This window comes from Trachypithecus francoisi, unplaced genomic scaffold (genome assembly GCF_009764315.1).
Source record: "Trachypithecus francoisi isolate TF-2019V2 unplaced genomic scaffold, Tfra_2.0 Lachesis_group17, whole genome shotgun sequence".
Taxonomy (NCBI): Eukaryota; Metazoa; Chordata; class Mammalia; order Primates; family Cercopithecidae; genus Trachypithecus; species Trachypithecus francoisi.
The window spans coordinates 26,149,221-26,161,746 of NW_022681462.1; the positions used below are offsets into that span (position 1 = coordinate 26,149,221).

General features: G+C 41.3%; 1 protein-coding gene and 1 non-coding gene across 8 annotated transcripts in view; one reads left to right on the forward strand and one right to left on the reverse strand.

Annotated features, from left to right (window-relative positions):
• Positions 1 to 260: 260 nt before the first annotated feature.
• On the forward strand, positions 261 to 393 carry LOC117063184. The gene has a single exon (XR_004428792.1). It is a non-coding gene; the product is annotated as a small nucleolar RNA U109 (small nucleolar RNA).
• Positions 394 to 3,001: 2,608 nt separating this feature from the next.
• Positions 3,002 to 12,526, reverse strand: part of EVA1A (eva-1 homolog A, regulator of programmed cell death) — a 76,105-nt gene continuing 66,580 nt past the window's right edge. For all 7 annotated transcript variants that reach the window (XM_033175247.1, XM_033175245.1, XM_033175243.1 and 4 more), the window contains one exon: positions 3,002 to 4,290. In XM_033175247.1, coding sequence (XP_033031138.1) covers positions 3,917 to 4,290 — 374 coding nt within the window. In that variant the 3' untranslated portion in view covers positions 3,002 to 3,916. The remainder of the gene's footprint in view (positions 4,291 to 12,526) is intronic.

Here is a 12,526-nt window from a genome sequence, read left to right on the forward strand (position 1 = left end):
TAAATAGCAGGATCTCATGAGAACTCCCTCACTATCATAAAAACAGAAAGAGGCAAACTCACCCCTGTGATACAATCACCTCTGACCAGGCCCGCCCTCCAACATTAGAGATTACAAATTGACATGAGATTTGGGCAGGAGCACAGATCCAAACCATATCATTAACTGACAGAAAATATAGGTAGAAACATAGGTGTAGGGGGAAGATGAGTGCAGTTTTGGGAAGTTGTCCAGCTATCTATTGTAAACTTAGGGGCATACTGCATATAGAAATGTTTGCTCCTCTATCCTTTGGGAACAGTAATACATTCATAACCTGCTACATGTAAAAAGGACTCCTCAGGGTGGCCAACCTTAGGGTAGAGGTTGTATGGTAGTATATTTCTGAGACTTCATAAAAGTGGGAAAATAAACTTAGTGGCATAAAACTACTGCCAATTTACTGTGTTCATGGATTCTGTGGGCTAGGAAGTTGGACAGGGCTCAGCAGGGGTGATTTATCTCTGTTCTACAATGTCTAAGGCTTGGTTGGAAAGAGTCATATGGCTGGGGGCTGGAATAACTTGGAGATTTCTTCACTCACTGCTGGGGCATTGGTGGAGAGGACTGAAAGGCTGGCTTTGGCACTATCAAATGTCTAGCAGCATTCCTAGCCTCTAGCCACTAGATACAAATAGCATCCCACCCACCCAGCAGTAACAACCAAAATGTCTCCCTGACACTGCCAAATTTATCCCGTGGGACAATTGTCTCCTGTGGTTGAGGTCAGTGGGGTATATGAATATGAAACTTAGCCAGGACTGGAAAGAGATTTTTCAAGTCATCAGTGTGTAGGTGGTCTTTAGAGTCACTGCAATATATGAGATGTCTCAGGATGTAGGGTGAGAAGACCAGCGCTTCAAGGTTAGAAGGATGGACCCATATTGAAGGGTTGAGGAAAAGAAGATAAAGCATTAAGAAAAATAAAAAAGAAAACCTGTGAGAGAGAGTAGGAAAACCAAGAAAGACAGAAAAGAGTGGTGCAGTGGCTATTGCGAGTGCCTGCCTAGCATCCTATCTCCACTTTCCTCTTAGAGAAGCTCAGTCTCTTGACCACAATGACTGGTGATGTCATCCATTGACCTACACAAGCCAAGCCATAGATCCTTCCTGTGATTTTATATTTTAAGCCACAGAGTAAGGTGTTTCTTTTCTCTTCTGTCCTTATTTGAAACTATGTAAATCCCGAAGTCCCTATGGTGTGCTCCCTGCCACATGGCAAAGGTTCAGTTGAGTGCCTTTAGAGATGCCATGAGTTGAAAATGACCACCTGTCCCTTGCAGCTCAGGAAGAGGCTCTTAAGGGAAGTTGGTGGCAGCATTAATGCCTGAAGAGGATTTATTGGGCTCCTAAGTCATCTTTACTTCGAAAGTTATCTCAGAATTTTGTCCACTAGTGCTTCTTTGTGAAACTTCCAAAGACCAGGAAACCTGCACCAAAAAAGCATCTCTTCCACATTGTGTCTTGCTTCTGACTTCTGAGCTAAACAAGCCACGAACCTGTGCCAAATATGCACATACATAGTGGGTGAGCTGTGTGGGGGGCTTGATCAGAAGCAAGCACCTGAACACACTATATTACACAAATGTGTTACAATTTCATCTGCAGTAGAAGACAATGAAACCAGCGGCAGAAGGAAGCAAAATGGAGAGCTGAGAAAGAGCAACTTTTTGGTAGCATTTAAGATCCTGGATCCAGTCATCTCTGAAGCCTCAGATCCAGCCATGACCTTCCAGTTGTGTGGATCAATAAATGCTCTTAACTGGAATATCTTTCTGTTGCAAATGCAAGTGTTCTATTACAGAAATTAAAACCAGGTGTGAAGTGATAACCCTAAAATGTGGAATTGGTTGAATCAAGATAGGAAAGGTTGAAAAGCTGTAATCCTTGTTACATGAAAGTGAAGCAGCTGCTACCTGGTGTATTTTATGCCTCAGACAATGTCCCCACCACCATAATTACAAGAACATTATGGACTTGGTCAAAAGGATATGGGAGTGAGAACTGAGACAGGCATACACCCTGGAGCCCTCCCAAACACCTTAGCTACTGCATTCCCTACCCAATAAGGCTCATAATCCCACCCCATAATCAGCTTTGATGCTCCCTGGTGATGGAAATCAGCTCCCAATTGTTCCATTTTTCTAAGAAGTGGAGACAAGGATAGATGACATTAATCTAAAGCCCAGAGGAATCGGATGATTCCTGCAATTGTTGCTAAGGGACTGAAACCACAAGGGCAAGGATCCAGATTCAGGGATGCTGACTCAGCAAGATTTCTGGCACTTGTAACCAGCCAGCCAATGTTGCCAGCCACGCAAAATTATATAATCGGGCCAGCGACTGAGTGTTTCAAGTGAACTTTATTGCCCCCTTGGCAAGCAGAGATTATGATTATGATTGTTCGGTTCTTAAGACAGCCCTCCAAGAGTCCTTAAAACAAAAAGTGGGTTGCTAAAGCAGTAGAGACCTCACCGGAGGAAGTCTCCTGACCATCCTCTTAAACATGGTGACAAAGTCAATGAACAGGGGAGACCCTCGTAGCAGGAAGTCCCTGGAGTACCCAGATAGACTGACTAGGAACCCACTCCACATCAAAAGAAGGGAGTAAACAGAGAGACAGGTCTCACTCTTCCTGTTTACCAGCCTAGGGGATGTTCTGTCCTCTGTAACCTGTTTCTAAATGTGGCAGAGCCTGGCTTCTCTTCCTTCCCTAATAACTTCTTTTCATATAAGGGCTACCATCTTATTTCTAGCTTTAGGTAAGTCTTCTATTCCTCTATCTGCTTAACAACTATAGCAATCATACATATAACCTACAGAAAGTGAAAAGCCCATTATCACACAGGAACCATCTCCCCACTCTAATCCTTGAGGGGGTCTGGCAAAAGCCCATACCCATGTATATAAAAGAGCTGTCATTTAAGGTAAGGGTAACCACAGAGACAGACATGAAACCAAAAAGATTTTATGTAATGTTTATTTTTTTAATTCCCATCCTAACTTTGGCTTTAATCCTTACTTCCCATTTCCATTCTTTTCTTTGAAATCCAAACTTTTTTGAAAAAAACAAAGTGTTTAAAATCACAATTATCTAGAATCATAATAAAATTTTCTTGTCTCCAAAGAGGGGGAAAACACACCACTTTTATTTTTATGCAGCATTTTCAAATATGCATGTCAATATATATTTTATAAACTATTTAAAATAAAAACCCTTCATCCTTTGAGGTTATTGACATTTTCTAGTTCACTGACACATCTCCCATAATACAATAGTTCTATTCATTTTTCATGAATGAGATGGGAAGTATACTAAAAAATAGGATTTTAATCCCTGAGGTGCCAGTTAAAATGGACGGCGTTGCCCTTGCAAATCAAGATTTTAAAAATCAGCCTTAAATAATAAGCATGGATCACGCTATTTGAATCCGAATCACCTCCATGGCATGGAGTCATTTAGGAAATTGCATTTATTGGGTTAAGTTCACCCTGCTGTTCCCAGCCCTCACGCTATAATGATCTTTCCTTTTGCAAAGGAATAACACATAGCAAGGAAGTCTGCAGAAACTTCTGAGATCCTCAGAAATCAAGAGAAACCAAAGTCGCGTTTCTCCGATCTCCATCCACAGTGTTGGAGAGGGTTTTTCAGCACCATTTCAAGACCTGGAAGATTGATGAACTGCTTTGATTTTTCTACTTCTCCATACATTTGGCTAAAAAGGAGCAATCCCCCTGGCTAGAAAAGGGGCATGTCCTGGTTTTTCTCTGAAATCACAATATTAGCAGAGCTGGGTTCAGTTCCTTGTGCCCACTGTCCCTGCAGATCCTCTCCCTTCCAGGCGGCCTCCAGTGGTTTCCGGGGTCCTGCTGCTCCCTAATAGTAGCGGTTCAGGCTCCTGGTCCCGGGCACCTCAGGCTGGCCATTCATCCAGATCTCCCTAATGATGCGCTCGCGCTCCTCCAGCCGCTGGGCGCGCTCCAGCTCCTCCGCGGAGGTGAACACGTTCTTGTTCAAAGTCCTCTCGAAGCGGCGGTGTCTCCGCACGGAGAGATCGGACGCGGTGTCCTCACTACCGTCCTCGCTGTCGCTGCTGTCGCTGCTGCTCTCTCTGTCCTGCAGGAACTTCTTCTTGGGTCGCCGCCTGCAGTCTGTGTGGCAAGAGATCCTTATCACCAAAGCAGCCAGGGTCAGCACCAGCCCGATGCACACGCCAGAAACAAAGTACAAAGCTGCTCGCTCAGGATTTTCTGGAGGAAGAAGAGGAAAAGCAAGCATTTGAGAGATGACAATTCCATAGGCAGAGATCCAATATGACTCCAGCCTACACCTCTCACCAGGCTCCAAAGTTTTGATGGTTACAAATATTGTCCTCCCATGTGACATATTTTATAATGTATTCAAAATATAATTGACAAAGGGTGAATCTGTAAAAGTATATGAGATTCTGTCACTCTTCTTGCAACTTTGATTTAGAGATTATTCCCAAATGAAAAGGTAAAAGAAAGAAAAACAGTAATTATTTAGCACCTACTGTACACAAGCAGCTTTGCTTAGGTGTCATTTGTTTAAGAGATGTATCTTATCTAAAGCCTCTTTTCACCTAGACCAAAACATCTTTACTTGTGAATTTGCTCATGCACCCCAACTGAATTACCCTTTCATCACAGTCGCAGACAGCTTCTGAGATGAACCCCATCTCCTAGTATTCACACCTTTGTGCAATCCTCTCCTCTTAAGGGGTGGACCTAGTGACTGACTTCTAAGAAATACAGTTGACCCTTGAACACCATGGGTTTGAACTGCACAGGATACTTATACATGGATTTTTTTTCAAACAAACATGGATGGATCGAAAATACATTATCTGCGAGATGAGAAATCCACACATAAGGAGTGTCAGCTTTTCAAATACGTGGCTTCTGCAGGGTCAACTGCAGAACTTCAGTATGCATGCATGGATTGGGGTATACACAGGGATGCTGGAACCAATCCCCCGCATATACCAAGGGTCGACTGTAGGATATTGCAAAAAGCAATGGGTGAGTCTAAGATTAGGTTACATAAGACTGTGATTTTGTCTTGTTCTCTTGCTCTCTCCCTCTCTGGGGCTCTTCTTACTTGCTGGTTCTGATGAAGCCAGCTGCCATGTGTAAGCTGCCTTATGGAGAAATCCAAGTGGCAAGGAACTAAGGGTGGCCTCTGCCAACACCCTTTGAGGAACTGAATGGTGCCAACAGCCATGCGAATGAGCTTGGAAGTGAATCATCCCTCCATCTAGTCTTGAGGGGACCACAGTCCCGGCCTTGCAGCAGCCTGTGAAAAACCTTGAACCAAGGATCCCGGCTAAGCCACACCCTATTTCTGATCTGCAGAAACTGGGAGATAATAAATGTGTTCTGTTTTCAGCCACTAAGTTTTGGGGTAGTTTTGTAAAAAGCAATAGTTGCAATCAGTCACACATTGAAAGCCAGTATAGGTAATTAGGAGTGGCCTCAGCAGGTTAACTGATAGGGGAGGAGAAATTTGAGCTCTTTCCTTGGTAAGAGAAGATAACAGTCATTCTGTTGATGATCAGTATGCTTAATGGGCCTAGTTGTGACCCCTGTAAGATGTGCTTAACAGAATGGGAGTGTTTAGGCGAACAACTTTAATTTCTAGGTACCTACCAGGACAAAGCAACAGGCCTGGCCTTGAGGACACTGTACCCAATGTGTAGTCTTTTATCCCTCACCTGCCTCCCACCCATTTCCCCTGAGTCCCCAGAGTCTATTATATTATTCTTACGCCTTTGCATATATTTGGACAATTTTTGTAGGTTCTGGAAATTCAAAGACTTAAATAAGACTCAGTTCTTGCTCTCAGAATGCACCTAGTCTACTGGGGAGACAGATGAAAGCAATGGACAGAAAATAAAATAATGGGCTGTTAATGATGGAAGCACATTGTGGGGGCAACCAGCCCTAGGAGAGAGGGAGTCATGGGGGCATTTTGTGAGCATGAGGATGAGATGGAGACACTTGGACCAAACGCTAGGACGATTAGGTAAATTCAAGCCTACTGAAGACCAATGTGTTCCCCCTTATATGGCAAGTCAACACTAACCTACGTGCTGGTCTAGTGGCTTGTTCCAGGTCACGTTCACAAAGGTAACGGCATTAAGTTGTGTTTTCTATTTCTGTGTGCTACTTATTAGGATTCTTTCCAATTCAAATATAAAAACTTCATTTCGTTTCACCCTGGTTCCAGATTGTTAAGATTTTTTATAATCTTGATGTCGTCATCTAAATTAATCTCTCTGACTACACATTGGGTACAGTATACACTGCTCTGGTGATGGGTACACTAAAACCCCAGAAATCACCACTGAAGAACTTATCCATGTAACCACCACAAACCACCTGTACCCCCAAAAGTATTGAAATAAAAGGAAAGGAAAAAACTATTGTCCAAATATGTTCCTAAAATTTCATGAAATCCATTACATCATCAGCCTCAATCTTTAAAATAGCCCACTTATTTCTTTCTTCTCCTCCTTTCCTCCTTTGTTGGTTGTCTTTTATGAAATAAAAGGCAGAAGTAAAAAGAGGTACTGTTACATCCCTAGGCCACATGACAAGGTAGAAAGGCCCAAGCAAACAAACCCAAGTCTGTCCAGTTTCAAAGCCTATTCCCTTCTCATCATTTCCTGGTGCTTCCACATGGCATCAGTGTCAATGCTGAGGGGCCATATATTACACAAGGCTGTTGGGAGGATCAGCGTAGATAATGCATGTGAAAGTGCTTGGTAAAGGTCCCTTTCAGGGTAAATAAAAGGTGGTCTTGTAAGATCTAGCTAGAGCAATCAAGCAAGAGAAAAAAATAAAAGGCATTCAGATAGCAAGAGAGGAAGTCAAACTATCACTCTTTGCAGACAATACAATTCTATACCCAGAAAACCCTAAAAACTTTGCCAAAAGTCTCCTCAAACAGATAACTGACTTCAGTAAAGTTTCAGGATGCAAAATCAATACAAAAATCAGTAGCATTTCTATGCACCAACAATGTCCAAGCTGAGAGCCAAATCAAAAGGTAATTTCATTTATAATTGCCATAAAAATAATAAAATACCTAAAAAATAGCTACCCAAGGTGAAGGATCTCTACAACAAGAATTACAAAACACTGTTGAAAGAAATTAGAAATGTCACAAACAAATAGAAAAATACTCCATGCTCATGGACTGGAAGAATCAACATTAATAAAATGGCCATACTGCCCAAAGCAATTTACAGATTCAATGCTATTCCTATCAAACTACCAACGTCATTTTTCATAAAATTAGAAAAAAAAATGATTCTAAAATTCATATGGAAACAAAAGAGGGTTCAAATAGCCAAAGCAATCCTCGGGGGGTGGGGGGGGGGGGGGAAGAAAAGCCAGAGGCATCACACTACCCAACTTCCAGCTATATTGTAAGGCTACAGTAAGCAAACAGTATGGTAGTGGTACAAAAACCAACACATGGACCAATGGAACAGGATAAAGAACCCAGAAATAAAGCTGCACACCTATAGCCATCTGATCTCTGACAAAGTCAACAATAACAGCAAAGGGAAAAGATTCTCTATTATATAAATGGTTCTAGGATAACTGGCTAGTTATATGCAGAAGATTGAACCTGGACTCGTTCTTTTTACCATATACAAAAACTAACTCAAGAAGGATTAAAGACTTAAGTGTAAGACCTAAAACTATAAAATCTCTAGAAGAAAACGTAGGAAATACCATTCTGGACACTGGCCTTGGCAAAGAATTAATGGCCAAGTCTCCAAATGCAATTGTGACAAAAAGAAAAACTGACAAGTGGGATCTAACTGAACTAAAGAGCCTCTTCACAGCAAAATACACTATCAACAGAGTAAACAGACAGCCTACAGAATGGGAGAAAACATTCCTAAACTATGCATCTGACAAAGTCCTAATATCTAGAATCTATTTTAAAAACTTAAACAATTGAGTAAGCAAAAAATAAACAACTCCATTAAAAATGAGTATAGGACATGAAAAGACACTTTGCAAAGAAGACATGCATTCGGCTAACAAATATACGAAAAAACGCTTAACATCACTAATCATCAGAGAAATCACGATCAATACCAAAACCACAATGAGATACCATCTTGCATCAGTCAAAATGGCTATTACTAAAAGTAAAAAAATACCATGTTGACAAAGTTGTGCATAAAAGGGAACACCAGGCTGGGCATGGTAGCTCACACCTATAATCTCAACACTTTGAGGGCTGAGGTAGGCAGATCACTTGAGTTCGGGGAGCTTGAGACCAGCCTGGGCAACATGGTGGAAAACTCATCATTACAAAAAACACAAAAATTAACCAGGCATGCTGGTGCACACCTGTAGTCCCAGCTACTTCTGGGGCTGAGGCAGAAGGATCCCTTGAGCCAGGGAAGTAGAGGCTGCAGTGAGCCAAGATTGTACCATTATAATCCAGTCTGGGTGACAAAGTGAGATCCTATCTCAAAAAAAAAAAAAGTAGGAATTATAAATTAGTTCAGCCCCTGTGGAAAGCAGCATGGAGATTTCTCAAAGAACTTAAAACAGTACTATGATTTGACCCAGCAATCCCACTACTGGGTGTAAAGGAAAATAAATCTTTCTACAAAAAAGATACCTGCACTTGTATGTTTATTGCAGCACTAGCACTATTCACAATAGCAAAAACATGGAATCAACCTAGGTGCCCATCAACAGAGGACTGGATAAAGGAAATGTGGTACATATACACCATGGAATACTAAGCAGCCATAAAAGGAATCAAATCATGTGTTTTGCAGCAACATGGATGCAGCTGAAGGCTATTATCTTAAGCAAATTAACACAGGAATAGAAAATCAAATACTACATGTTGTCACTTATAAGTGGGAGCTAAAAGCTGGGTAAACATGGACATAAAGAAGGGAACAATAGACATTAGGAACTGTTAGAGGGGGAGGGTGGGGTGGGGGAATGGATTGGAAAACTACCTATCGGGTACTATGCTCATCACCTAAGTGATGGGATCATTCGTACACCAAACCTCAGTGACATGCAATTTACCCATGTAAGAAAACTGCACAGGTAACCCCAAACCTAAAATAAAAGTTAAAAAAAATCAGAAAAACAAAAAATCCAATAAGGAGGGAGTATGAGAACCTTCTGCACTACCTCTTCAATTTTTATGTTAATTCAAAACAACTGTATACAATGTGTATTAATTTTTTAAAATCTAGCAACACTGTTTCAGGAAAAGATCTGTTTTAGATATTATTTAACAATTAGCTTAATGTCTCACCATTAGATGGACATGCTGTTTACTTTTAAAAGTGAACCAAATGTTAAGTTGTCAATGTATCTGTACATCTAGTTGTAGCACTACTGAGTGACTTAATAAATTTAAATTTGCACCACACACACTTTTTTTTTTAAAGATGGTCTTCTCAGAACTTCTTTGCTTACAAATAGCATATTCCTATGCCAGGCGCTATGGGATCACATCAAAGGCCCCACCTTTATCTTAGGATTGATTTTTTCCTGGAGGAAATAATGACCAGAACAGTCCATGAACTCCACACCAATCTTCATTTATTTGTGATTTGCTCGTGTCTGCCTGATTATAATTAACATGCACAATGTGTACAAAAACATGCTATCTGATGACAGGCTGGAATGGGCTTGAGTCTTATCTAGATTCTAGAGCAACTTAGAAAATTCTTAAGCCCTCAGATAGAGAGAACATGTCTTGGGGCAAATAAAAGCCCTAGACTTGGCCTCCCTGGATTGAGTTAAATCCAATAATTTGCCTTTCTTTTGTAAAGTGGGAGGAAGGCATTGTCATTTATTAGTTAAGCGACCTTGAGCCAATCACAACCTCACTGGACCTTCAAGCCTGACAGGAGAGAGGGACATGCAATAAACATAATTGGAATTGAGCACAACCGAGTGAAATAATGGAAGCGGGCATGAGGTACCACTGGGGCAGTCTCAGAGAGTAAAGAATTGGAGAAAAGTCAGTGGGCACAGGAAATGGAAAACCAAAAAGTCATAAAGGGTCAGTCCAGAGTGGTCTTTACAAAACCTAGTTCTAGTGATAATTCAAAAGTCAAAATCACTGGGATAAAGCAAAATGAAGCCCATTTGCTGGAGAAATGGGTTCTGCTGTTTATCAAGATAAAATATCTCCCAAGGGTCAGGTCTTGGACCTGTCTACTTTGTCCAGAGTTCCCTAGGAGCCCTTTTCCTCTGAAAGAGCCTTGACTCTGCCTCAGAAATCTGCTCCCAATTGCTAACAGAATTGATTTTCTGCCACTAGTTGCATCAGGTAGGAATAAGGTCATTCTACTCAGGGTGACGGCTGGTTAGCTAGCCCAAGGTGCTGCCTCTGCCCACAAACTCATGAAGCCATCAGGCCACTGACTATGCCTAAGTCCCTGTCTGTCTAAAGGGGCCTGAGTTTCATCTCACCGCTCAGCCTTACTCGAGACAAGCAGTCTTCACAGTGGGAACATGTGCCTAAGAGGTGAACAGGCACAGCTGGTTTTAAGGAAATCTATTTCTAGACCTTACACAGCCATTTTCTTTATTCTTTCCTATATTGGATCTGCCTGAGAAGGTGCCTGTGGTGGAAGGCACGGGCTCACCTGTTCTACACCACCCACCACCCACTGCTTCCCCCATTTCACTAAACTCAAGTCAGACCTTTCCCCTACTCCACATCCCATCTTACTATGGTGCGCTGCCCAGAGTGCAAAACTGGCCACCAAGCAAAATAACAGTTCCAAATATTGAAATATTGATGTCAATGACAGGAGGCAAAAGCCCCAACAACTGGTAACACATCCTTTTCCAAGTCAGTTTCCAGTTCTTGGTTTTCAACAAAACTGAAGGAAGGCCTAATCAGGTTGTCAGCTGATAAATCAAAATAACTTTTGATGACGGATCACTCTGATTTTTGGCATATGATGAAAACTGAATTCAAAGACTGGAGTGACTTAATTATAACAAAACTTCTTTTGTTTTTGTCTGCACGTTTATATGAACAAACTTTCTCAGTACCCATAGCTATACAAATAAAAATCAGAAATACAACTGTCACTGAATCATGCCTCCTTCTGGCAATAAGTGATATTTATTCATGAATACATAAATACATAAACAAATTGAGGGGAAAGGAGGAAACTCATCCATCTCTTTAAGAGATACATTTCCTATAAATTTTAATTTGTATGCTTTTTTAATTTTTATGTTTAAAAACTCCTATGTACCTTCCAACTTCATACAGAATGTAACTCACATGATCTCATCCTCTTTTATCTCAAACATCTAGTTATCTCTCTTACCTCTCTCTATTTTTTCTTTCCCCCTCTCCCTTCCTCCCTCCCTCCCCTTTTCAACCTTCCCCTTTCTGCCTGAGGCTCCCTTCAGTCATCTGTGCCCAATGCCCAGAGTCATCTTTTTGACTCACTCTTTGGCTTCTAGTCATAAATTAATTAATCTCAGCCATTCTCATGTCTCTTCCATCTCTTTCCTACTCACTGCCATTTCCCCGCACCTGCAAGTTTTCTAACTCTGGATTCCATTTCCTTCCACCTTCAATTCATTTTGCACATGGATGTCAAAGCAACACTTTAAAATCTGACTCCTATTATTTGCCTTATTACTTTTACAAAAAAAAAAGAGGACACTCAAGGCTGTCAAAAATCTGGTTCCAAACTCCCTTTCAATCATATCCCCCCAAACTCTTCCACAGGAGCCTTTAGTCCAGACAAGCCAAAGACTTCATTGTCCACTCTTGACCCACAAACACACCCTCCTCTTCATGTTCATCCCTGATTGCTGGAATGCCAGAGTGTGGACCCCTTAGTGAATTTTTTCCAATAGATAATTAACCTTCAATAAAACTGAGTCTTTCTTACATTGATGTAGTGCTCAAGTGACATGCCTTGAACTTCACAAACGTTTAATTCCTTCTTTTGACAGTATGAAACATTCTAAAGGAGTTTTCTTAGAGTTCTATTAAAGGTCACTTTATTATGAGTGTGAAATAAAAATTCTACATAAGGTTATTGTGAAAATTCTCCCCTTAGGAAAAGAAGAATTTAAAGTAATCCTGCATATACTTTGGTTTAGGAGGTATGGCTTTGAGTTTATAAATTAGAAATGAGTTTATACTGCTTAGCATGCCCTGGCAACAAAAAAGGTTTTGATTTCTGGCCTTACTTTGGCTTCGCCTCTTTAATCAAGCGAAAGAAACTGAGCCAATTATAGTTACGCCACAGCTTTTCTGAGCTAGAATGAAATGAGCCAAAGAGAGGGACTGGCCCACTTCTGCTATAATGCCCTTGAAGAAGCCGCACAATGGGAAGCTGGCTCTGCTCTCATGGGTAAAGGAAGGGGCCTTGCAGGCAGAGTAAGTGGGAATCAGCAGGCGAAGGTCCTGTGATTGGCA